Raw genomic sequence first — 27434 nt, 5'->3', positions numbered from 1 at the left:
ATGGCAGCCAGGAATGAGATGCAGGTATGTGCTTATAGACCAGAATGAGAGTATTGATTGTTTTAATTACTAGCTTAAAGCACTCCTGGTGTTTAATTACATGTAAAATTGGCACTGTGGCAAAGAATGTGATAGGAAGACATTTTCCTTTGACGCAGGTTAGTGCTAAGTAGCTGGTTAGAAAGCAAGAGGAGCTGGAAGTTGTTACTGATTAAAATAAATTGTATGTATTAGTAGCACATGAATCAATTGGACGATACTCAAGATCAGAATGTTGAAACTGGGTTATAATTGTTGTAGAAAGAATAGAGTGGCAAAATAGTTGAGGAAGGCAGTAATACTCCAATATGTTAATATCTTTTAAAGTTCCTAGTAGAAAATGCAGAAATACAAAATGGTAAATGTACTAAGGAAGGGGTATTAACACGGCGAGCACTTGCATAAGCATTTATTTGTAACACAAGGGAAGAAAAACTAGTTAAGGAAAACTAGCAAATAATTAAAACCCCATGAGTATTTGCATGATTCGTGTATTAGGTACAGTGTTCTGGACTTCAGGTTTTACATTTCATGATGTTGTAGTTCAGAATATTTGCTTAGAATGCAGCAGATGATTGCAGACAACTTATGTTAAATACTGTTAAATTAGTATGGGTGTTAAGCATACAAGAATGCAGTTGCTCTGTTTACTTTTATTGTTGACAGTTTGAAAAGTTAATTGATGAAGCTACAAGAAAAAAGGATTTTCAATTATTAGAACGATTTCTTGCGACAGACGACTGTGAAAATGCCTCTCACAAATGCAGCAAACAGTTTGTCAACAAATTAGACAAGCTTCTGTGTCGGGTAATGTAACCATTCCATCAGAGTCATCTATACTGTCACTGGAATAGTCTGAAAAAGATTGCTTCATTTGGCTTGGTTTATACCAGCAGCTGATTTGAAAAACTGAAATAAAACTTAAGAATTAAATCTCTACTTCAAGCTGCAATTCAGGTGGCTTTTGAGAGCAAAAAGACACCTGGCTAATTCAATTCAGGTTCTTCCAGAACTCTTCATTAAAGCTTATGTTATGATTTCAATTTCAGGAAATCGACAAACAAGAAATCAGAAGCATTTCCATTTTACTGAATTCTCTTCAGAAATGTGCAGAAAAAATCAGCATAGCAGGAGAAGATGGGCTCCCAGCAATGTTAAAATATGGTCTTATTGGAAGGATAAGTAAAACCATAACACATACACGAACTTCTAAAATTAACTATTAATAAAGCATAAGTAATGCTTCAGTGCTCAATAGCTTGGTACTCAATTTGGTCCTTGATTGGTTTTGAATTAAGAATTTTCCATAACTTTGGAACAAACGTTATTCAGATTTAAATGTTCTTTAACAAGTGGCTCCTTATAAAGTGACACTGCTCTGCCATAGAGAAGGTTTTGCAAATCGTGCAGCAGATAGATAATTTACAGCAATTTTAAGAAGATGGTATCTTTTTCCATGAGCTTTTCGTACTGCTTTTGAGTCAGGAATTGGAATTTCTTGGTGCAATTTAATTTTGATTATTTTTTTTTGCTAACAGTCACAACAGCAATGTTGTACCTGTTCTTTCAACAGGTTAAAGTGCTAGTCTGATTATTTTGCGTTATTTCAACCTGCATGTTAAATATGTTAAGTCAACATACTACATATACTGAAAAATAGACACCAACTCCCTTATTGCTTCACTAGGGAATTCACTGCAGAAGATTGATGGCAATTTCAGCTGAGGATCACTCAAATGCCTTCTCAACTGCCTTAATTAAAACTAAAAAAGTGTGGTGGTAATTTTGTGCTTACATTCACACCTGCAAACACACTTTCTCATCCACCTACTGCCAGTTTTTCAGCTCCTTATCTGTGATGGCAGATGTAAAAGTAGATGTCTGGGTTTTGTGTTAGAAAGTCAGCTACTGAAATTAGTTTGAAATCACCTACGTTTGTTTAGTGTGAGTGAAAAAAATTCAGTTTGGGGCCAAAGTGTGCTCAGCAGAGTAACTGATTTTACTCAACTATAAGACCTGTTGTCCTTTTTCATGCTATTAAAATAGATTTATTTTCACTTTACATGGTGAATTGGTTTGAAAAGATAAAAGAAATTTTGATCTTCAAAGGAAATGAAAAGAGTGAAATGATTACAAGCCTGGCCGAAGATTTCTTCAATGTGTTGCTGGTAAAAATAGATTGATAGTAAAAAATAGATTGATACCTTGTGTGTATTTGTCAAAGTAATTATTACTAGTTTAGCAACAAGACTTTCAAATGTGTTTCTATTTAATATCCTTCTAAAGTTAATTGTTTGCCTGTATTTGTTCTTCTCTGATCATGATTAGCACCATGAAATGAAAAACAACAATGGAAGTGTTCAGTGAACAAAAAAATTTCATCCTGGGCTAATATTGATTATATAAATTATTGGTATGCTAATCCCAGGAGTCCAGGTTTATAACGTTTGTCAGTTGGCTTCAGTTCATAACATTTTTATTACTAGGGAAATAATTGCAATAAACGTAACTGAAATAATTTGGGAAGCCACACTTGGGATTAAAACAATTTTACGTTTTTCATTATGGATGAAATAATTTTAAAATCTAAATGCTTTTTGATGACTTGCTTGTAGTTATGTTACCTGACTTTCATGCTGTAATATTTACAGTATCAAAATGACATGTTTTGGTTTTTTTTATTACAGGCCCTATGGGATAGCAGACCTGAAGGTGAGCTTTAAAAAAAGTGTAGACTAAATACACTAAAGTGTTCTGAAAGAGCATCGCAAACTTATCAGTGTTAAAATTACACAGTACTTGTGGAACCATCTTGAGGGAAGGTAGTCCTGAGAAGAATGTGTAATGAGGATGGTGCAGAGTTTCTTGATCTGATGTAAATACCCCACCAGACCTGTTTGCTTCAGTTCATAAACTGTAAGAGGAACAGGCTTATCTTCAAGAGGGCTGTTCTGCACACAGAGGACTGAATTTCTTATTCGTGTGAAAAAAAGCCTTAATGTCATCTGTAACTTTGTTTAATTTGAGGTTTCTGTACTGTCAGATTTCCTTGTAACTTGTTGATGTCAGTAATAAAAAAGCAGGATAGTCTGGTCTTGTCAGAGATGGCAACTGAATTGAGTTTTTCCTAACAAGAGTGGCACCATTCTGGAGCTCCCTGTGTGTAGGTGATGCCCAACACCAGTTTTATGTCCTGGCACCTTGGGTGTGGGAGCAGGGGCTGGACATTTGCACTCTGAGCAATGCTCCAGGACTCCTGAGTGGTGCACAGAGAGGCAGAACACAGATGGATTTTTAGGTGTGTTTAATTTTACACATCTTAGTGTGAAGTACATATTTTCCTATAAACACCCTGGAATGTGAAGTGTAGCTACACAGCTTGTCCCCTCAGCAATGTAACACACATAGCTATAGGAAAAAGGCAGGCATTGCTCTGTTTCTAAGCTGTCACAGCTCAGCATAACACAATAGTCCTTCTTTATTGACTTTGTTATCATGAGTATCACACTGCTCTTACCTTTTAGTATAGCACAAGGTGGAAGGTCACTACGGACCATTTTGATGTCTCAATCAGAATGAAAGATTCATTTCCTTGTCCCTGGGAAGATAAATTCCAGGGTCAGAATTTGATCTTGGAGACCTAAGTTACAGAATTGATCTGAATATATTTAAAAATTAGGATCTCATGCCCAGGAGACTTATGCAGTGATGCACAGGAGTAGAAACATCAAAAAGAACCATATTTACAAGTGATTGAAGTAACTATTGTGTCTTGCAGTTAACCAAGAAGGTTAAGCTGTTTACTTTTAAATATCAGTAATGCTGTATGGAAAAGAAGGCATGCTACATTTCTAAATGAAAATGAATCTTCTCCCGTATGCTGATGAGGGGGCACCCTAAGACACTGTCAATAACTTTTTTTTTTTTTTTTTTTTTTTCCTGTTTATTAGGTAAAATGGAAATACTGGAGAACTTTGTTCTGAGAACGTGCACCCTCATCACTGATGTAAGAATTAGTATCTATGTCCAGCAAGAGGTAAGCATTCTTCTTTATAAGCAATCGTTTCCTGGTTAGTGTTTTAACAGACTTTGTGAAGATAGTAATTCAACTGCGCAGATGCTGCACAAAAAAGATAATATTGTAGTGTTGTGGTATCAGAAGGATGGTTTAATGTTTCTCTGGGAATATTTGTTGGTTTCTACCTACTGGGTGGTTGGCTTGTTTGTTTTTGAGATTACTGACCTACAATTTTTGTTTTGGACAGTAAATTACACAAGAGTGGTATTAAGATTCTGGTGAGAAAGCTGTGTAAAAGCATAGGAAATAATATGCTCTGTTAGAACTGCTATAAAAAGGATTAAGATTGTTGGCTGTATATTCTCTTGATACTTGCAGGAAATTTGTATACCTTCTAGAATACTGCAAATTTCTCCTGTTTATTTTGGTAATCTCAGGTTGTTAGGTCTTTTTTTCTCTCTAAAGAAAGGGAAAGTTACAAAAAAACTGTCTTCAGTAAAGGCTACATCCTCAAAGGAAAGATTTTTAATGCAAATTTCAGGGACACTTTAGCTCAGCAATCAACTGAACTCTAGCTTTGAAAGTTAGGGTTTTTTTCTATATTTAAACCTACAAATAAGAACTATAACCCTTTAGCAACTGATGTTCACATTAAAGGTAATGTAATTTGTTGAAATTGAAGTAGTTATATCAAGATAAATACCATTTAAGGTCAGATAGACCTCATTGTCTTTTCTTGTTTTGCAATTATTTAAGCATTCTATTTTCTTCAGTGGTATGAAGTATATTAGAAGAGCTGGAAATAAGAATAACTTAAAGTTCAACAACTTACATTACATCTTGCTCCCTTTTTTTCCACTTTTGTAGGTAGTAAGAAAACTTAATTTAATGCTTGACAACATGCCTCGAGATGCCAGGAAAAAGATATTTTCCACAGCGGAAATGTTGTGTGTCATGTAAATAATCTTCAGTATAATTTTTATATCATTATGGTATTTGCATAGCTGGGAAGGCAATTTTTGCTAAGGCTGTTTATAACATGTGCAGATCATAGAATCATAGAATGGTTTGGGCTGGAAAGGACCTTAAGATCATCCAGTTCCAACCCACTGCCATGGGCAGAGACACCTCACACTAGACTGTCACCCAAGGCTCCGTCCAACCTGACCTTGAACACTGCCAGAGATGGAGCATTCACCACTTCTTTGCACAACCTCTTCCAGTGCCTCATGACCCTCACAGTCCCTGTTTTGCATTTTTTATTGTACTGCCAGTGGTAGTGGCTGTGGGCACATACCCTCATGGGTTATTCTCCATTACAAGCCTTAATTTACCTCTTTCCTGATCTGGGTTAGGCTTTTTCTCATCCCAGTTGTCTTAAAATAATGAAATACTTATGTTTAAGAATGTGTGTAAAGCACATGAATCAGTCATTGGAAGGACAAGCTGTTCACCTTGGGATTTTTTTTAATAACATTTTGAAAAATAAGTAGAATAACAATTATATGTGTATGAGGTGATTCACTTCCCCCAGTGGTACTTTCAGATGTACAGCCTTAGCAGAACACACTGACCCCTTTGAAGTCTAATAGTTTAGTAGAAGCAGGGGTTTGTCTCCTACATTAAAGCTTGCAATTAGATAAAACTTCTCTTCTGTAGTTTGTATTGCTGTCATATTTTGATGGAACATTACTTTGTTTGTCAGGAGTGACATGGGGAAGAGAATTTTGGATGCTGGAGGTGAGTGTGAGACTTAATAAACAGTTTAATATCCAGCTTCTTAAAAATTATATGCAGACCCATTAAAAATCCAGAGGAGGCATTTAAAAGCTGCAGGATATTGCAATTAGTCCTCTGAAAAATACGAATACTGCATGAAAACAGTCTGCAAGCTGGAATGTTTCAGATGCATGCAGTGCATGGCTCTTTGATGTTTTCAGTCCTTCTCAAAAATATAAGTTTCAAAATAGCAAAAGATGGTAAGGAAGTGAAGTCGTCTTGGATGGTGACCTGCAAGCCATTTTTAGTAGTGCTAAACTACTTCTTTCAGGGATCACTTTGATACCCAACAGTTTCCCAAATCAGACAGGTGAAAGCTTAAAACCTCTCTTCTTGCTCACCTCGTGTTCCTCTGACATTCATGAAAGCTTGCTTGAAATTTCATTGTGAAACATATTAGTCATTCTCATTCCCTTACTACTTTATCTATATATCCTTTACGGGTTATGTATTTGGATATAATGGGATAGGTAACATTAAATGTTCAGCACTGCTTATACTAGTTTCCTAGTATAATCATAATATAGTATATAATCTACTATTCTGTAGTATAATCAAAACATAATCATGCTTTTTTCATATCAGTAATATTTTTAAAACTACTATTCCTGTCAAATGCATTGTGCTGTAGACTATGACCTGCAGGTAGCCATTACAGAAGCTTTATGCAGAATGATATCAGAGAAACAAAGAGGAGAACTGGCATGCCAGTGGTTTTCCATGGAGTTTGTGTCCAGTGCATTTAAAGGAATTAAAGATTCTGAGTTTGAAACAGTAAGTCATATAAAAAATATTTCCAGGGAGGTAAACTTCTGTTTTGCGGTTCTTTAAGAAATTTCTGTGTTTTAATAGGATTGCAGAAAATTTCTTAACCAGGTGAATGGAATGCTGGGAGACAAAAGAAGGTAAAATGGAATTTTTTAAAGCTAAGACATTTTCTTTCTTTCTTCTTCTTTTTAATGGCCATTTGTTGGGAATAACCTTTTAACACATTATGTTTGTGTTAGATAACAGCTTGAAAAAACTGTTCACTAAATAAAGAACATTCATTTGAAAAGATTCTTAAACAGTAGAATCTGTTGGTATATGTTACTTTGTTGATTTAGGAGATAATAATTGAGGAGAGTATCTGCTAGAGAAATAGGATATGAAAAGGAAAGAAAATATGAGCTTTTTCTTAGCTATATGATCACATGCTGTGCATGTTAATTTTATATGTTATGACAGTAAAGAGGTTGAATATCATTCTTAAAATATCAGAGGATAGGATGGAAGTATGAACATAGTATATACTAGAGGTCTGAGACAACTCTTTAATTGTGAGAATGTTTAAAATTTCGTATTATCTCCTGTGGGGAAGAAGTGAAGTCAAGTAACTGCTCTTTCGGTTGCTTCGATCTTTTATTGTGCTGAAAATGCAGTCAGGTTGCTGTGTTCAGATATGCAAAATTTATTTACAGCAGTTTAGGATACTTGACAAAATACCCTTTTCTTACAGGGTTTTTACATATCCATGTTTATCAGCAGCTCTTGATGAATATGAGGTAAGTTACAGGCTCAATCATATATCCACAGATTTTCCTTTGTGCAGCTGAAGAATTTCTTTGTCTTCTAGTTAAGAAAAAATAATGTTTTTTTCCAGGAGTATACAGATGTGCATGTTTTAAAGCTTGTCACACTGTAACACAAAGCCTGTTAGCTGGTGTAAGTCATTGCTCTCAGCTCTTACTCCTTGTTTTGTTTTGGTTTAGCTACAGATACCATTGGATGAAAATCTTGAAGAATTTTGGATTGATTTCAATGTTGGTAGCAGAAGTATATCTTTCTATGTGGCAGCAGATGATACAGTAAGCTAATCTTTGTCCATCATACTAGATTGGTTGGAGGCAGTAGATATGTGTTCTTTAAGGGTATCAGATTTATTTCCCCATATCAACATGTCAGAGCTGTGTGTGCACTTAGTGTGGAGGGGGACAATCTAGACTTGGTGTACCTATTTAGATCAAACAATTTGTAAGTAATGACTTTCAAATACTCTTTGCAAACAGTTTAACATATGCATACATGAAGAAGAAGCCATTTCACAAAATTGCAGTTGTTTTTGTAGATGAGACTCAACTGTTTAATGCCTTTACCAAAGCTCTTCTGAAATGTTCGCTCTTATAAATGAAGCATGTGCTTATGGTGCTCATTGTCAGTCCTTGTAATGGAGGATTAAAAAAGTTGAAAATTTGTCCTCTCTGAATAACTTCCTGAACATTGCACTTTGAATTGTAACATAATGCTTTTCTATCTTTTAAAATACATATTCTTCTTACAAGGATCACCACTGGGAAACAGTCATTATACCAGAAGAAGAGGTAGACCAATACAGCCTTGAAGGTATTTGCACTCAAAAATGTGACCTTTTGTTACGCAGTAACTTGGATTAATCCTGAAGTACTGACTCAATCCTCAGCAAAGCAAAATTCCAACTTAAAATATTATAGCCATTGTTTTAATCAGGAATAAAATTACATTTTAGACATGCAGGTGTGATTTTATTCAGATAGCGTCTTACTGTTATTTCAATACAAAATAACACATAAGACAATGACATTTCCTGATGTTCCTGTTAAACTAGTTAGAATAGTTTTGTAAATTCTACAGTTTGTCTGAAGCTATGGTAAATAACTTTCAAAGAAAATTCTAAAATATACTATCTATAGAGAATAAGGATAAGGAAAATTCTACAGGATAATATAGAGAATTTCTTAAAGATGGAATCTTGAATTGTTTCAGTGAAAATATATTGTAGGTTAGAGTGAATTAAATAAAATACACATTTTAATAGCTGAACTGAAAAGTGCAAGTAAGTGTCATGTAGTTACAAACATTATATGAGATGTTTCTAAACTGTAATGAAACTACTTTTCAAATTTTGTTTTTTTCCAGAGAAAGATTCAAAGAAATTACTAACAATAGCTCTGAAAAGCCCAATGCATGTGGGGAATCAAGAAGGAGAGAAATTCTTCTTATATTTTGATTCCATCTTGGAAATCAAAGATGTAACCAGAAAGATTTATGGATTTAATAAATGTAAGGTAAGATTTAAACAGCTTTTGAATAATTGACTGATTCAAAATAAATGTCTCATTGCCATATAAATGTTGTTATAGCTGTGATTATTGCTGTCTGTCTGTACTGACAGTTTCTGATTAGCGTCATCAATACAGAACACCATTTCTACCATAGTATGTTAAGCCTTGGTAAAGATACCGAATAAGGATGCAAGTAAATGGCATCACGTTTTACCAGGGGGGGTTTAAATTGGATATTAGGAAAAATTTCTTGCCTAAGAGGGTTGTCAAGCACTGGAACAGGTTGCCCAGGCAGGTGGTAGAGTCACTGTACCTGGAGGTACTTAAAAGACATGTAGCTGTGGTGCCTGGGGAAATGGTTTGGTGGTGGACTTGGCAGCACTGGGTTAACGGTTGGATTTGAGTCAAATTTTGCATATATAATTTTCCACATATTTTTGCATATATAATTTCCCACAAAAATCCAAGAACTAGATGCTTACAAATATGGAACTCTCTCACAAATGATTCCTTGGCTATCTCACTTTTACAGTGCGCTTACCATTCTTGTGAATTTACTCCTTTAGTAAATTTTTAGCAAGCCATAGCTTACTCTTTATTGCTTGTAACAAACTGCTTTGCTCTGAACTTTTAGAAGCTCATGAGGAATGGAAGTGCTTTGAGCTTGTAGAATCCATTTTCCCATATAACCTGATAGCAGACTTGTATCATCTCTTACTTAAATATTTTCTTTCTATTTCTGGTTTAAAAAAAAAAAAAAGAGCAAAGTGTGTATTTTACGTAGATGGTTACTCACTTTGTAGGATTTTAGTAAGAAGCAGTCTGCATCAGTTGCCAAAACAACTGTACATGTCGTCTTTGATGAAAGCGGATCACAGGTATGTGACTTCAGTATGCTGAGATGCTTGTTTTCATGAGGTTTATATTTTGTCTGATTATTAACTAATTTATGATCTTTCAGCATAAAAACAGGGACTTACAAAATGCCAGTAAGTAAAGATAACTCAAAAACCAATTAAGTGATTTCTAGTAAGCATATATTGTATATCTGGGGAGATGATAATGTTAATATCCAAATCTTAGAATACATCAGGCAAATATACACAGGTGCATTTCTTTTATGTGAATTGTGATTTGGTAACTCATGCTTGTTAGCAAAAATAACGGTTAGGTTGGATGTATTTAAAACTAGAAGTATATAAGCTCTGAAGTTTATCAAAATCGAGAGTAAGGAATGTGATGCTTAGGGTAAAGAAGTTACTTGGTGTGTTTTGGTATAAATATAAAATATCAAACATGATAAAATCAAAACATTGCATGAAAAATTAAATAATGCAAAATATAATATAGATTCTGGTACCAGAAAGTCAGTTGTCACCAGAAAAATCTGAAGAGGAGGACAAACTCAGTAAGTACAAAACCCATCAACTTCCTGGATCTTTGAGGACTCTGAATAAAAATAACAGTCAAGAAAACTGCAGACGTGGTTCCTCCAAGGTAAGCAGGATTATCAAAACAGAGGGCATAAAAAGTACAAGTCAATAGAAGTATTTATGTGATAGCTTTGCAGAAATTCCTGGGAATCATCTTGACTACTTTGATTGTTGACAAGGGCTGGGATTTGTCCATGCTTTATTGAATTAATTTAGAAAACAACAATCACAATCACTGATTTGGGTTCAAAAACGTTTGTTTTGAGTATTAGATAGTTCAAGTATTTTGGTGAACTTTCTCTAAAAAGGGAACTGCATAAAAATCACATTACATTGATTTGTGCATTAACAGCAATTGACATTCCAATAATACAGTGTCAAAAGACTCTTGGAGATAGAATTTGTCTGTTCTTTCTTAAATCTGTGTATTATGGTCCAGTTTTTCTGTTCCTCAAGATAACTACGTCTTGTAAAAGGAAAGTGTCTGAAGCATCTGTGCTTATTCCTGGGAGATTTTCCACAAGGAGTCCACTGGTATTTGTTAGCACATGTAAGTTTCCAAGTACTTTCAGAGTAAAAACATACTATAAATCATCTTTGAAATACGAGCATAAACTGTAATCCTTTGCACAGCTGAAAATGAAGAGTAGACCTTATAAATTTCCTTCTCAGGTGCTTTAAACTTGTAGTTTTTAAACTAAGCCACTTGCTACTGGTCCATAGACATGATGTAGGGTAGTAGCTGCAAATGCATCTCAAACACCCGAAGACCACCTAATGTTGTTACTGCTCCTGTCAGTCAGCTGTTTGTGCTGGAGCAAGCTGAGAAGTCAGCAGTCGACTGGAAGATGTAAAAATAGGTGGGTTTACATCTCTCTCCTCACGTGCTCTTGGTTTAAAGACTCCTCAGCAGTGCTTTTTATAGCAGTGGTGGTGGAAAATCAGCTTTATACAGTGTGTACATCTATCACTTGCATTTTACTCTTGTCTAAACACTGTATGTGTTTCTTCAAGGGGCAGTTGATTATGTGGCTAGTGAGCAAGGTGGGACCCACTCCCAGGTTGAGTTACAGGTCCAGTGCCAAAGATGCTTATGTCAGAAGTGCTTCTTGTAGAACAGGATAAGGAAGAGACTTCATCACAAAAAGGAGTCATTACTTTCCTGCTAATAATCTTACTGTAACAGATATTTAATACTGTCTACAAGGGAGAGATTTATAAAACAAAGACCAGTTAGAGGCTGGAGATGCAACTAGTGGCAGAACAGCATGACTAACAAACTTAATTTTCCTGCTTTAACTGTCTCAGGTGCATGAGTATCCTTAGTTATGTATAACTGTGTATCATGTATAAATTGAGAGTACCAAAGGCTAGGAAAAATAAGCATTTTCAGATTGAGATGAAACAACACTTAGAACTTATGTAACTTTTTTTTTATTTGCAGCTTAGCCAGTCTATTCCAGCAAAAAGATAGTACAGTAAAATCTTTAAATAGATGACCAACTATTTTTCCCCAGAGCCAGCCTCTAAAAGCATTGTTTACCTCCACACATCCCCAGTCTATGGGCTTGTTAGCCTCCATGTAACTCAATTGAAATCAATAGAATTAGAAAAGGTATATGAGATGATATAAACACTAGCGATTTTTTTAATGCTTTTGGAATAGATGTGATTATGGGCAAAATTCTTCATATTGATGTCACAGACAGCACAGGAATTTTAATAGAAGACATGGTAGAATTCTGACATGTCTCTGGCTTGTCTTCAGCCACTCCTTGCAAAGGACGATTTAAATTACCTTTGGAAATGATGAGCTCTACTGAAAGGTCTAACAGTACAGTACATGAGACCAGAACAAAGAACTTCTATCAAGAATCTACTGGAGTATGCATGTCATCTGTAGCTAAGTCTTTTACTTAGAGTAACATTAATTTCTACTCTAATTTGTTCCTAATTAATCTTTTAAAAAGCTGGAGTTTTGCAGTCAGCAACTCACTTTTAGAAAATAGTGTGTTTACTTCATTGTGTGTTTTCTTGATCTCTGGATTTCAGGTTTAAAATGTCTAAAGTCAGACAGAAATCTTCCAGAATTAGCTAAAATTTTCAGTCGCTTCTCAGTTCTGACCCCAGAGTTAATTGCATTTACTAGGGCCACTAGTCTTCCTTTGTATATAATACGAAAATGGAGCTTGCACAGAATCCCAAATTAATTATGCAGTGTTGAAATACTCTCAAAAACGTACATTCAGCTGCAGCTGAATATGATATGAATATGATAAATACTATAACCTGAATGCCTCCAGGTTATAGTATTATATTGGGTTTAGTGCATTTTTTATTAGGCATTCACTAAAATCAAACAAAAATACACAAGTGTCACTGAACTGCAGTTTGAGTGTATGTAGTTTTGCTTGTGTTCCAGTTGAATAAAGATTTCAAAGTAAGATTTTTATTTTATTCTTGGCTCTAAATATTTTTCTGGGTGAAATTCAGATCAAATCCCAGATTCTGAAGCAGTTTTTCTATAGCTGTGCTTTCAGAAAATGCTTTAACATACAGAATGTGTGGTTTAGAATATTTCAAGTGCTTTTTTCTATGAGAATTGTCCTCCTTTTGTGTTTGTGTATTGTAGTTGTTTAGTGTTACTATTTGTGCTTTCCAGAGTCGGCAACAACGTACACAGAACTTACTGTCTAGTGAAACAGAACAGAATATCAGGAAATCAAGTATCAGAAATGAAACAAAACCCCCTGAAAAGGTACTGACATCAGCACTTGTATGAAATGAAAAATAATTTCATATTTTATTAGGGAAAATACAAGTTTATGAGGTTGTACTGCTTATAGTCCTACGCTAATGTTTTCTTTTGGGTGTTATCCCACTGTAGCAAATGTGTGCAGAAGTTTTAGAAATGATACAAGAGGCAGAAGCTGGGGCCACACAAAAGCAAACCTTAGGCAAGTAATTGTCCAGGTGTTGATATCCTTACTTTAAAATTTGAACTTGTTAACAGTTATTTTAATTCTGTGTATTTTGTAATAATTGATACCAAATTAATGTCTCATTTAGATGAAGTGTTAGATATTGTTCCTGATTCTCAGCCAGCAGGGAGAAGCAACAAACCTTTGTAAGTATTGGAAAAGAATGCTAAGTCACTGTTGTTGTCCCTCACTTTGAAGGGTGTATTTAAAGTATTGCCAGAATTGAAATGTTGTTGCATAGTTTCAGAAAATGCCAGAATTGAATTGTTTTGTCTTCCTGGGGGTTGCATTCAGAACTGTTGGCTGTGTAAGTCAAGTCACTTCTGTTAGTCACTTTTTTTGTTATCCTGAAATCCATGGCACCAAACCAGCACTCCTACATGTATTTGCTAAGACTGCTTCATGAACAGTACTGGAATGTTGTCTTAATCAAAAGATTTTAAATTGGTAAACCTGTTGATGAAAATAGTACTCACTAGCACAATCCAGAGTAGGAGTTTAAGTAAGCTTTAGTAGTAACAAGGAGAGTAATTTAGATGACATCAGAAGGTAAAATACAAATGACACATGGGTTTATGTAAGTGAAATGTGCCATAAAATCTGACGCATCAGATCTACCTAGGTTCAAGGTTTAATGGTGGCTGTAGGATGTTGTTGACTTTTTGAAGTTGACTTAAAAATACATCTTGTTTCTGAAGGTTTGCCATTTTACAAGGTGTTGACTACTTGAACAGTGCTGGCAGGCTTAGGTACCGCTGTAAAATGCATTGATAGGTACAAGATAGCACTCTTTTCCTATTTGTGATGCATATTTATTATAATAAAGACTCACTTTCTGCAGCTAATAAGGTATTATTACCTTTGTTAGGCTACCTTGTGTTTTGGAGAGTTCTTTTGATAAAAGCAAAGCAAGGAAGAAAAGAGCATGCTCTGTTCCTGAGCAGAATATAACAACGGGTGACAGGAAAAAGCTGAATCGGTCATTGGAACGTACGTCCCACCCAGTTTATGTTCACACTTTAACCGGTTAATTAGCATTAAAGTGTTTTAGATGACATTTGAACATACAGCTGTGCTTTTTATTTTGATCTTGTATTAGTTTCTGTTGTTAGTGAATGAGCTGTGAAACAAAAAGCATTTTTTTGGTAGTTTTTTTTTTAAAGTATCTCTAAAGATAAGCAAGGAAATCAAAAAAGAAAAGAAAACCAAGCAAATTGAATTTATATCACATGGGAAGAAAACAGCAACATATTTAGTGGACAGTTAGTGTTAGTCATTTGGAAGAGAAACTGTTAAGTACAGAAGGGAAAAATACTTAAACTACTGCTGAAATATTGTTTAAAACATTTCTTTCAGCTAGAGTGTCCGAAACGTCTTTGCATTCTGGTTTTACAAAAGAGGAGTCTGATGTTTCCATTGGAAAAGAGACAGCAAATCCAAAAGCATCAAACACGGTGGGAGTTTCTTGCCTTCATTTCTTTGACTTGCAATCAAGAAAATTATCAAATTTTCAGTGTTTCAGTCACAAACTTATTTTTAATTTATTTTTCACTAATACCAAGTGCATTAAATACCATCAGCTTCACTCTTTGCTTTTTCAGTGTGACCTGTGTAAGATCAGTTTACTCTGAGTTTCTTTTTAGTAATCATCTTTTTACAAAATAATTCTTAACTGAGCACCAACTTGAGCTTCTCATGTACTATTTTGTTTACTTTTGGATGTTATAGTACCCAAACCCACAACATGAAAAAGACAGTATCTGCTAAACCAATATTTAATTGCTCACTGTTTGGATAATGAAGGGAAAACGGTTTTCAAAGGATTGCTAGTGCATCTTGAAGGCATTTAAGGAAGTTGAGGTGGCTGCTGGGAACCTCTAGTTCTGTTTGTAGCTTTGCCCTTCTGTTGAATGGGTTCAAAGTTGAGTCTTAAATTCTATTTTTATAGAAAACAAAGTCTAAAGAAATGGCAGATGCTGCAAAATCACTAATTAGTAAAATCAGCGACAGATATAAAGTAAAGACAGATGAGAAAAGCAAAGCAAGAGACTCCTTGGGTTTTAACAGGTATGATGTGAACTATTAATTTACTTTCATGCTGCTGCTTCTTGTGCCTTTGGCTTTGTCTGTGATCTGCTCCTCTGTCTACAGTTATTTCATATCCTACTTTCATCTGAATCGTTTGTTCACTTCTGATAAATCCTGTTGTACTGAAGAGTACGAGTCTAGTAGTCGAATAGTTCCAGTAGTTGAAATAACTAAAAGGCTATTAGAAACTTCAGTGGTCTGTTGCTCATTCATTCATAACATGTTTTGTGAAGAGAAATCAGCGGGTATGGTTCATGGGCACTGCACATGCTGAGTGTCTCCATTCCATCATCGAGGTTTGGGGGTCCGACTTGGATTCAATCATCAACTTTCTGATCATCTGAAACTCTTGGTTGTCTTCCTGAAAGAGTTGGCTGTTAGCTTAAATTAAATAAATGAGAAAATCAGTCTTTCCTTGCTGGAACTGATGTTTGGAAATACACTCTACATGTCATTAAATGCTCCTCATGTTTGATTGTAACTGGCTGACAAAGGAGTGGAACAGTGAGGCTGTGTCACCTTTTAAACGTTTTGGATAGCAACTTGGAAGACATGCAGAACCTGCAGTGTAGCTGTGTGAGCTAGTATCAATTTTTCTGGAGCACAGAAAAGGGCTGATCTCTCTTAATCCACTTAGGTTTGTATTTAAATGCCTGAATAAATTTGTTGTGTTTAAGATTTTTATTATATATAAGCAGTATTCTAAATGCATATATTCTAATTATCATTCAACAAAATGTGTCCTTACTTTTTAGGCCACATTTAAATAAATCCTGTGTCTCTAAGGTAACGTACTGCTTTTGTTGGAAATATTTTTCATATCTGATATATGTACATAGGGTGGCAGATAGTAGAAGTAAAGCAAAAGTTCACAAATACCTCTGAATGTTAAATGTCTGTAGATGTTCATTATGCATGGACTGTATATACTTAAAATAATTTTTATATATTTACTTACGTGGAATAATATTTTTACAGGCAGCTGTCAGACGCTGAAACCCACAGTAATTTCTGTTTACATATTATATAACTGAATCTGTTCATTTTGACCATGGCAATGCTAAATATTTAGAATAAAAATATTATCATAAATGAGATTACAGAATCCTTGAATGGGATATAGCCAGGACAGAAATTAGTATAATGTTTGGAGTGGCAGGGAGGGGGAGAATTCTGAGGGTTTGATATCCTTAAAGGTTAAATTTTAAAAGATTTAGTTTCTATTAGTCCTTGTCCCCTTTTGCCACATTGTACTGTTGCTAATCAAGTGGAGGTCTGAGGTTTTTCATATGTTCCTGATGAATAACTTTGTAGGATGACTGTATATGAAAACATAGTCCAAATTTGGCATAGGAGTTAACTTTTTCTTTATGTGTAGGATGAAGTTCAGGATAGAAAGCTGAAAAGCTCTACTTTTCTTAATATAACTGCTGGTCCTGTTGTGTAAGTAGTTAAAACGTTTTCAAACAAAATTTCCATGTACTCGTGCTTAACTTTGTGGAATGTTCACAATTCAGTTGCAAAACTGATCTCTGTGTCTGTTTGACAGGGATGATGTCTACAACTTTAACATCAGTGGGTTTGATGAGCCTACAATAAAGCTTGGAGTAAGAATATACCTGAAACTGATATGTTATGAATAGAATATAAAAGAGCTCAGTCAACTGAAAGTACTGTTAACATCTAAAAATTCAAATCATGTCACTGAACTAAGTGGGGGAAAAGTTTGCTTTACACTTAAAGCTGTAACAGTGTTTTCCTGAATTAAGAATCAAACTGTTTGTTAGGAGTATCATTATTTTTCAATTATCCTGTTACCCTGAAAGTGTTATTGCCATCTTTCTGATCCCCATTGTAAAGACATTTTGCCCAGATGTTTGAGTGAAAAGAGAATGGAGCTAAGATAGAAGCAAAGACGAGGAAAGATAGTTTTGCTCCTTATGGCTTGAAGGAGCCTGCTGGATTGGTAGAAGTAGCAAAGCAAGTGAATGGAAACTCATTTATTAGTTTGAGACAGTAAAAGCTTCAGTCATTGCCACTTGGTTCTGTTCTTAAATAATTTCCAAGATAGAAATTAATTGTCATATGTTAATTGCTGAGTATAAAAAGCAAGCAAGAAAAAAGCCCCTAGCTTTTACTGGGGTGGCCTCTTTAATTTTGTCAAAATTGTATGATGAAAACTTCCACTTGTTTCTTATTTATTTACATTTTCAGGTGAAAGAATTGCATGTTACTGAAGTGAGCGCCCATTCAAACAAAAAAGGGTAGGGATGGTCTATTTTGTCCTAGTCTGCTGATTATCAGGAATAGTACTGTTTGAATTCAGCAGCAGTCTGTTAGGAAAATCCAGGGAATGTATGCATGACAATAATATCTTGACTGTATTGGTTTTTCAAGCAATGAACATAGCTGCTGTGGTCTCATGATTTTCCTCTGGGAAGCTGACTAAAAGGAAAGAATGTGTTTCGTGAAGAAAACAACTTTAGTTCTCTTCATAGAATACTATGGGGATAGAAACTCCTGAGTAGAGGGGGGAGGTTTTTGTTTATGATCAGCCTGCGAAGAGACGTATCCTCACTGCGTGTTCTCATGGATTGTTAGCAAATAAGCACATCCTTTAGGGTTGAAGGTGAACAGGTATTTCCAAAATCAATGTGCAAACAAAAAGTAGGTGCATTTGTTTGAATCCCTAATCCAGATATCACATGAACAGCAGAAACATTTAGAACAAGTATTTGTAAATGTATCATTTAAAGGTGTGTCTTATTTTTCTCATTAAGGAATGCAGATGATGGTAAAACTAGAACTGAAGTGAAAGAAAGAAAACAAGTAAGACTTCTGTTTTTGTGGCTCAGAATACCTGGTCTTCCTGCCTTTACACACCAATTATGTAAGTGAAAGGTACATTAAAAGTAAATGGATAAATTAAAAAGGTTTTTTGTCTTGTAGATTGCAAACAATAAAAACAAGAAGCATCTCTTCAGTGACACAGACACAGAAAACAGAGGCGATGACTGCAAGACAGATATTAGTTGGCTACAAGAATCGAATAGAAAACCTAAAGCCCAGTTAATTGATTACAGCAGAAATAAGCACTTGGGGAAACCCATAAACGCAGACAAAAGTGAGGAACTTTTTCTATATTTCTTAAGAATGCTGCAGTAAATTTGTCCACAGACATTAACTGCACAGCATGTAATGTGCTGTGTTACAGATAAGTGGGTTTTTGTCTTATTTCCAAGCATAAGGAATGTTCAAATTAGTTATAATAATTTACAAAGGTGACTTTCTAAAAGGGTTGGATTTTAACATGGAAAATGGGATAGGCAGAGGTGGTGGTCGACAAAACCACCCAACCTTTGGCTTTTGAAAATAATGTGCTGAATAAAGTGTATTGAATCAGTAACTTTGTGGGTATAAAAGTGATTCTGTGACTTCACAGCTAAAACTCTGGATGTCAAACATTTGAATATTTTGCTGATTTTTCTAACTTTATGCATTGTAACAGCAGATAAATGGCCTGAACCTGTTTGCCATGTGGATAAACCTAAAGGCAAAAATGCAAATAAGAAAAAGGTAAATGTAAATTTGCAACTAGACTTGTAATACACGCTCAAAATGTTTGAACTTGGTACATAAAATGGTTTAAAATATTTGTTCATAAATATGTGCCATTTCTCCATGCTTATTTCAAGGTCTCTTGTTAAATACAGTTTATTCTTTTCAGGTACTGTATTCTTTTTCTGTAGCATCTAGCCAGTATTTCAGGCATAACACTGGCTATGAGTTAGAATGACTGTTATACAATGATGTTTTTGTAAGTTCTACTACTTAAAATTATTGATGATGTCTATTTACTGCTTAATAGCCATCCACTCTATTGAATACACAGTATTCATATAAAATAATAATAATCATTCATATAATACCCTGAGGAGGGTTCAATTGCTCAGTGTTGGATCTGTCTGCTTACTAATGTGCCCTATTTTAGTAACAAAATGCCCCAGATCTACCCAAGCAAGTTCAAAGTGCCTACTTTGAGGAGGTAGGGTTCCACTACTGCATAGATTTAGGTGGAGGGCATCTGAAGTCACTCATAGACTTGACCCTGGAAATGAGGAAGCTGTTTCCCAGCATACATTTTGTCTAGAGAACTTTTCAAGAGAGTAGGAGACAGAGTTCTGATCTCTCCTAGTCTGAGAGGCGTTGCACTTACATTTTTTTCACCCCTTCTAATGTCAGGTCCCTGGGGTACTTTCAGTGAGAACATGCTTTGCTCTGTTTCTGAACATTGCCTGCTGTGTAGAGTGGCAGTAGTAATGGAGTAGAAGGGGGACAGATAGAAAAAGGAAGACTGATTCTGGTCTGGTTGTTAAGGTGATCAGTTCAAAGGTAATGATCAAGGATGCTGGTTCCTGCTCACTGTGCAGGCTTTTGGCTTTGTTCTATTTCAAACTAATTGCAGTCTCATTTAAACGTGTGTTTATTTCAGAGAGCCACTTTTGGAAACCCACTGCAGCTTTGCTGTAGTTCAAAAATCAGGTTTATTTTGACTCTTCCCTTTTTTGACTCTCACATTCCTGGCTGCACTGAGCCTGACCTACAGTGAAAATTATCTGCCTAAAATGCTTAGTAGATTGATGGTAGAACTCTCCAAGACTTAGTAAAGTTGTGATTTTCAGTTGTTTTGAAAAAATTGATTTCAAGTCATGAAACCAAGGTAGCTGCCATTTATTCTTACATGTTTGTTAATTATTCTGGTGTAAGCTGAAGATGTTTTTATTCTTCCAAAGACAAACAAATGTAAAAAACAGAATTCAAAAACTGATGAACCAATAAAACAAACAACCAGACAAAAACGGCCTCGAAGAGCAGCATTAGCAAAAAACTACAAAGAGATTTCCAGTTCAGAGTCAGAGAGTGAAAGGGAATCTTTAACATGCATCTCTAAGGAGGAGAAAGCAAAAATACAGGTATAGAGTTGTACTTTATTCTTAAAAATTCACTTTGACTTTTTTTTTTTTTATATATATATATTCTGGTCCACTTCGTACTTACTGCTCCTGAATTCTAAGTGCCCGACATGAGCGACTTTAAATGGAGTTTATTATTTCTAGTAGTGCCCTCTTTAATATGAGTATTTAGCTGCTAAGAAAATTAGTCCTAAATAATCTTTCAGTCATAATAGGAATTCAGTTTCCATTTATGAAATTTTTCTGCTGCAAAGTACTACTGTGTCCTTTATTTTAAGAACATAACAAGTTCTATGGAGCCAGATTTTGCTCTTTTCTGTAGTGTGATATGGATAATCCTAAGCCTGTTCTGTGCACAATAAAAAGACTGACTTGATAGGGGGTATGTCAGTATATTTGCTAAATATCCAAACAGGATTTCTAGTAAATTAAGCAATGACATTGGCTGCTACAACTCTTTGCATTCTTTTAGCATAGCTTTTCCCTGTATATGGATAGGTCTGCAAACTTCACTGATTAGATCCTAAAGCACCAGTAATTGCTTCCAGTAGTGAACAAGTTAATAAGAATAGGAATTTGGGTGCTGAATTAAACAAATTCAATATTTACTGGTATTAGAACACCTGATATGAATTTAAGTTCTTCTAATGGTATTCCTTTTGGACCTTCTGCTTGTTCAACAATATATATAGATAATATGCTCTTTGCCTGTGTGTATGTGTATATATTTTCCATATGTTTACATATGTTTACAAACAATGTTTTATATAAACTTTGTATTGTCATAGAAACGTATGAATAGAGAAAACAGGGATGATAATCAGCAAAAGGAACTCCAGAATGTTTCATCTGTGGAGCCAAAGAAAGTAGCAAACTATGAACATAAGGCATTTACTGAATCAAAGAAGTTTGCAGAAGAAAAGCAAATTGAAATGCCCTCATTTGAGAGTCCCATGTCTCTTGAGATCATGAGATGTAGGTATTTTGACCTTATAGCAACACTGTATCAAAAATTGGAGGCTAAATGAGGATTATCATAGTAGTACAATTTTACATTTATTTCATCTTAAAAAGATATCCCCTAATTCAGTGTCCAGCACGTAATTTAAGGAAGCATATTGACATGTCACTAACACTTGTATAGGTTGGTGCAGTTATTTGACATTAGCAAAGTATAGAAGCACAATACAGAAGTGTTAGAATGAGTGTGGTAACTGCTAAAATAGTGCAGGGAGTGCAAAAAGTGCAAGTGTGGGAAGTTGTATGCTGGCACTTGAAGTTAAATTCCACACATCTGAGACGTGCAAATACCTAGACTTGTAACAGTTAGCAATATGGGGCTTTAACTTACCTTTTTCAACTGTCATTCATTGTGCTGACAGTTAAGTAATTGTTTTCTAGGTACTGAAAGAATATCAGGAGGAGATGTTACTCAAGAACATACTGGTAGTGAAAGATCACTTGGTCTTCAGGAGTTAACACCAGAAAAACCAGAAATGTTAAACTTTGAGAAAGGAATATCTCCTGGTGATTTCTGTCCCCAGAAAAAGAACTTTCAAAGTCTGTTTCTCAATCAGTCCCCTGGGATGCCTGCTAAACAGTTAACATTTGGAAATACAAGGTTGTCACCAGCTTTAAGTGAAGCATCTTTGGTAAGAACATTGAAGTTACTCTACAGTTATTTTAACTGAAAATGATTCCATTCAGCTGCCAACTGCTTTATGCTTTTTGTATATCCCCTCTCAATTATTTTGTTCTGTTAATGTGTAGCTCAGCTTACCGACATACAAAACTGTTAATGGAAAACATGCAAAGGGATCTGCATGCAAACCACGAGATAATAATGAAGATTCAAGTTTCAGACATTGCTTTTCAGACACACGTTCTATTAAAGGAAAACTACAAGATACGACTAAACCTATCACCAAAAGTAAAGAGGAGGTATGTTACTAAAGCCTTTAATCTCCAGAAATGAGCAGCCATTTTTCCTCTGTTTTATTTACTTTACAGATGGGGAGGTTTAAGGGAAATGCATCTTTCTTAAACACTATATATAATGTTTACTTGTGACCTTCTTGGAAAATCTTACTAATTATTGTTTAAGTATTTGAGATAAGTTAGGGAATTGTTTGTCACATGGATACAAGGGAAGAATTGTATCCCAGCAAGATCAGTGATAATTAATACATTAAACAACAGGGAGTAAATATTTCCTTCTGGATTTTCAATAGAAAAGAAACAATTTTTCAGAAGTTAAAGAATTGTGACATCTGCATAGAAAAATTCTTGAGGTGAAAAAGAGGTCTTAGAGTTTTAGCATTAATGTACTGCTCAATGTCACAACTATTGTAGCACTGGCATATGAACCAAAACTGCTGGATGCCTCCAGACCACGTCTTCTGAGTAATTTTCTGGTAGGAAAAAAAGCACTAATGACTTCTTTAAGAAATCCTTTTGTTTGTGTTCTATTGCAGGAAACAGTTAGACCTTCTTGGTCGCTTGAGGTACTGCTATCATTAATGATCAATGTGGTGAAGTTGTTTATTCTTTCATCTAGTGTGACCTAGTAGTAATTCATGCAGTGATTCTTTTTGTTTCCGAACTGTAGTGTGTTCATGTCCCTGGTATAATGAAAAGCAACATAAAGGTGGATTTCTGAAGACTTTTGAAAGTGCTTGAATTTGCAAGTTAATCAGTCAGTGACTTTTCTTTCAGGACTGTGTAGCACCAACTCCATCATCTGCTTCCAGTGGAAGTAAAGTACAGTCTTGGAGTGAAGAACCTTATGCCCCCATGCATGAGTCAGGTACAAACATTTCATTTGAAGCAGAAGACTTTCTACGTGTGTCTGTGAAGGTTAAGGAAAATGTTTATTTGGCATAAAAATAAAACTCAAGTTCTTAAATTACGTTTTCTTTTACGTATTTTCAGTGGTATTCTATGTCTACTCTTTTTCTCATTTTCTGTGTTGTTTTAATTATCCCATTCAAAAAAAAAAAAAGAAAATTGGGCTCCAAAATGCAGTTACTGTAAAGAGTTAGTTGTGCTCTTAAGATAGTGATTAAGATTTCTTTTGACACTGGACAAAAAGTGGGGCTAAATGGTATTATCAGGAAAAGAGGGCTTAGCGTGAACGCCTTTAATGAACAAGTCTTGAATGGGTCTGTGTGCATTGAAATCCTGCTGTTCATTGACAAGTTCTCCTATCACTGAATATGCCCTCCTTGAAGGTAATACTAATTAATTTTTATATAATTCTTGAGCTTTAAAGCCACATAATGCTAGAGTTTGGCTCTTCTTTATCTTCCCATGTCATTATTCTAAATAATCCTAACAAGAAGCTTTGTTTTCATGTTTATTAAGGACCAACTATACAGCCATTTCTCAAACGAAGGTACCACAGTGATCCAGAAAGCAATTCTGATGAGGCAGAAACAAGCAAAGAGGAGGAAATGAAAGGAAAGAGAAGAACAAAGTTACGGCCTAGAGAACTATTTAAAACAGAGAGTGCTGCTACCTACCGAGGTTAGCTACAGAGTGAAAACTGTGGTTGTGCAGAAGTTTAAAGTACCATAACCAAGTTTTAACAAGAAAAGATAATATCCATTAAAAAATATTTTACGTGTTTAAAAAAAGAAATAAAAAGAAATTCTAAATATTTAGAGACTATATCCGTTAAAAAACATTTTACACGAAAACAGAAACTGGTCTCAGCCATTTGATTTCTGAGGCATTTCAGACATCTGTATTTAACAAAAGCTGTTATAGGCCCTTTTGTAATTTCAGATAGAATACTTCTGTATTCTGAATTGTAACATTATCTTTTTTTTTTTCTTTTCTACTTCAGTGTCTGAAAGCGTTTCTACTGTATCTGCAAATGATCTGCCTGGTTTGGATGGGGAAATCTGGGAGCCTGGTAGTTCAACTGTCAGTATCTGTCAGAAGCTCCAAAAAGAATTTACTAAGAAAATTGAGGCAAGATATTTCATATACAATATTAGTTGTCTGTGTTGAGTACATGTGCATTTAAATGATAGCTTGTAGTACGCTCCAGACTTTGCTTAAAAGAACATGAAAACAGCTATGTGCATAGAACTTCAGGAAATCATAAAATTCAAGTTTCCTTTTATGCCGTTTTCAGTTCCTTTAAGTATGTGACTCTCGAATGATTTTCTTTCCAGGTCTGCTTTGGTTTTTATCTTGTATGTAGTTTCAAAACACGTGTATGTATTTAAAGGAGTGAGCATATTGCATTTTGATTTTTATTTATTTTTTAATTATGAAAGCCATGAATGACATTCCTTCGCAAAAAGGAAAACATGAGCCTGAATAATGTATTTGTTCATCTCGGGCAGCTGCACACACACATCATTCATTCCATGTATACTTACACTAGTCTGAAGAAACGTATTTTTCAAACAATGTACTTCTAATTAAGTACATTAATTAATTTTATATATGTACATAATGTACTTCTATTTAACTACATTAAAATTAGGTAGAGTTTTATTAAAAACACAAAGCTATCTTTACTTATATTTCATTAATAGAAAGTTTTGCCTTCAGAGATACGGAGATGATAAAAAAAAAAAAGGGGTTTTGCTCAGTATGATCTGTGATACTGAGCAGTTACAGTACAAAACATGCTACAGGGTTGGGGTTTTTTCCTAAAGTGAAAATAATCTGAATTTAATGTTAAAACATCCCCATAGAGCCGCTCCAGGAAAATGGATAATTTTGCTAAACAATCGCTGCGAGCTGCGCATGAGCGTTTGTCAGCCATGAGCTACCAGCTTCATGAATGCAGGTCTGTAACCAAAGATTTATTTGAAAGCATCCTTTAAACGCAGTGAATACCTCCTGAAAGCAGCTCGTTTTGTTTTGGTAGGAGCAGGCAGCTGGATGAATTCCGTTCTGCTCTCCTTGAGCAACTTGAGAGTTTTGAAAATGATTCTCAGTGCCTGAAAAACATGGAAAAAGAATTCTCGGTTTGTATTTTAATTGCTTGATCATGGAGAAAAGGGAATTCTTGTGGAATCCATAGACTGTTCATATCATCTGTAACTTGAGATCATTAGTTTTGATTTAAAAAGCCTCCATCATTTTCCTTAAAGTTGGGTCACATATCAAATAGTGGGTTTGAGGTATCAGCATTGGCTAATGTGTTGCTCTTAAAATTTCTGGATCACTGCTCTAGGTTTTCTTCCTAGAACAAACTACCACAACCAGTTTCAATGGGCTGTTTACCCCACTTCAGGAGCCTTATTTTCAGGAACAGCATGTAGGCGTTTGAACCTGATCTGCTGCGTGTTCTACGCCCAGCCAGTTGACATTGTTTCTGCTACTTGCTGTAATGTAAAAATCAATATGTAAAACTCATGTAAACACAAGACTACACTTACTTTTTCTTCTTCTCTGAAGGCATGGCATAAATTATCTGGAAGGTCTGATTAAAATGGAGTGCATGTTCTTTTTCATTGTTTTGAAACTGCTAAGCAGAACAGATTTTTGGTTAAATCGGTTCCATGAAAATAGAATTCCTGAAGTGCCTCATCCTGCCAGCTAAGCATCCCTTCTTCTCCCCCTCCACGCTTCTGTGGTGACTGTGTTAACTCCTACCCATTCTGTGCTGAGTCTGAGATTTATTCATAGTAGGTATTAGTCAGTTTTAGGTCAGAAAATATGAGTCCCTACTGATTATCATCTATTAATATTTTTCTTTCCAGACCTTTTGGAAAAAACATACACATACTTTTAGTACATTTGTGAAAAATGAGCAGCAGAGGTTAGTAGGCTTCACTGATTCTGGGGTGAGATTTGTGTTCTGTTTGTTTGGAGTATAAGTTAGGCCAACTCTGTGCACTTTCTTCCATAAAATAGAGATAGCAGCTGAGATGAGAAAATTAGATTAAAATATGTTACAGGAAAAATGTGATTATTCTCTGTGTAAATTTCTCCATATACCTGAGGGACTATTCCAGTAGTAACGATGATAGTAACATTTATCCATGCTTATAAGTACATATAGACTATGAATAATGGCATATATTCATGTGTAGAAAGTTCATACGTAGCAAAGCTGTTCGAACTGCCTTTTATTTCTCTAGAATTCAGATTCTGAAAAGCTCATTTGAAAAGAACATCTGCCATACTGGTGACTGTGAAGAACGTGTTTTTACTTCAGAGGTACGATGAACTTTTGTTTCCTTCTTGCTCTTAACAATTCTTCAATTTTACCAAAAGGTACAGCATTGACTTGTTTCCCAAAGAAAGTCTTTATCCTTTTTCATTGTCATAAAATGTCCTTTAGCATAACGATATTCAGTGCCTTAGGCCTAGATTTCATGCATTAGAAGGTCTATGCAATTATCTGCAAAACTGCTGTAAGGTGTATTCTGTGGCTCTGTTTACTAGTGTTAATCATCCAGGAAAGAACAAATACAAAACACTCATCCCTTTCCTTAAGAACATGGATGCATGTGCATCTGTATCTCTGTTATAAACCATTTAGGGATGTAATTGTCTTCTTGAAATGGGTTACCAATTGTGAACACAGAAGATACTGAACGTATCTTTTTATAGATGCATCTGATGAAAGAAGACTTAAAAGGATTCCAAGCGAAGCTTCTGAAAGAAATGGTAAATGAAGTTATGTTGTCTTCCATTTTATTCATTGTTCAAGTATAGCTGTTTGAACAGTGAATTACTAAAAATTGCAATTTCTAGTTCTATATATAAAAAATAAAAATGAGTCAGAATCCAAGTGTCACTGACATGTTGTACTTGAAACCTGATCTGGAGGATGAAAGCAGCATGTAGATTCGGATGGACTGTTTTAACTCTGAGTCTTAATATATTGAACATTGAAATGGAAAAGAAAAACATCATGTTTGGCATGTTAAAAGCAGCATATGCTATGCACCAGAATTATAATATTTTATGTGATAAATGTAATGCTTTTTACACAGCAAGAAGAGGAGCTGTGTAATGTTCGCAGAGGATTGCAGACACTGTTTCAATCAGAAGATAGAATTCTGCAGTAA

At 35.1% G+C, this 27434-nt stretch overlaps 1 protein-coding gene across 1 annotated transcript; it reads left to right on the top strand.

The window, feature by feature from the left end:
* SYCP2 (synaptonemal complex protein 2) lies at nt 1-27434 on the top strand. Its single transcript, XM_010012604.1, is given in 42 exon segments — nt 1-24; nt 706-846; nt 1089-1217; nt 2103-2207; nt 2727-2751; nt 3990-4075; nt 4925-5013; nt 5763-5797; nt 6468-6610; nt 6689-6741; nt 7335-7380; nt 7588-7683; nt 8158-8218; nt 8771-8919; nt 10267-10413; nt 10806-10899; nt 12118-12233; nt 13012-13107; nt 13237-13306; nt 13419-13476; nt 14199-14372; nt 14443-14591; nt 14594-14784; nt 15279-15397; nt 16174-16204; nt 16797-16861; nt 16968-17025; nt 18368-18542; nt 18930-18994; nt 20212-20391; nt 21180-21366; nt 21793-22043; nt 22162-22336; nt 23117-23197; nt 23755-23916; nt 24239-24366; nt 25104-25198; nt 25280-25379; nt 26118-26176; nt 26499-26577; nt 26974-27030; nt 27360-27434. Coding segments are annotated over 42 exon segments (4419 nt in total).

This window comes from Nestor notabilis, unplaced genomic scaffold (genome assembly GCF_000696875.1).
Source record: "Nestor notabilis isolate BGI_N333 unplaced genomic scaffold, ASM69687v1 scaffold17064, whole genome shotgun sequence".
Taxonomy (NCBI): domain Eukaryota; kingdom Metazoa; phylum Chordata; class Aves; order Psittaciformes; family Psittacidae; genus Nestor; species Nestor notabilis.
The sequence above is the reverse complement of the archived record's forward strand: the minus strand, read 5'-3'. Positions and strand labels throughout refer to the sequence as shown.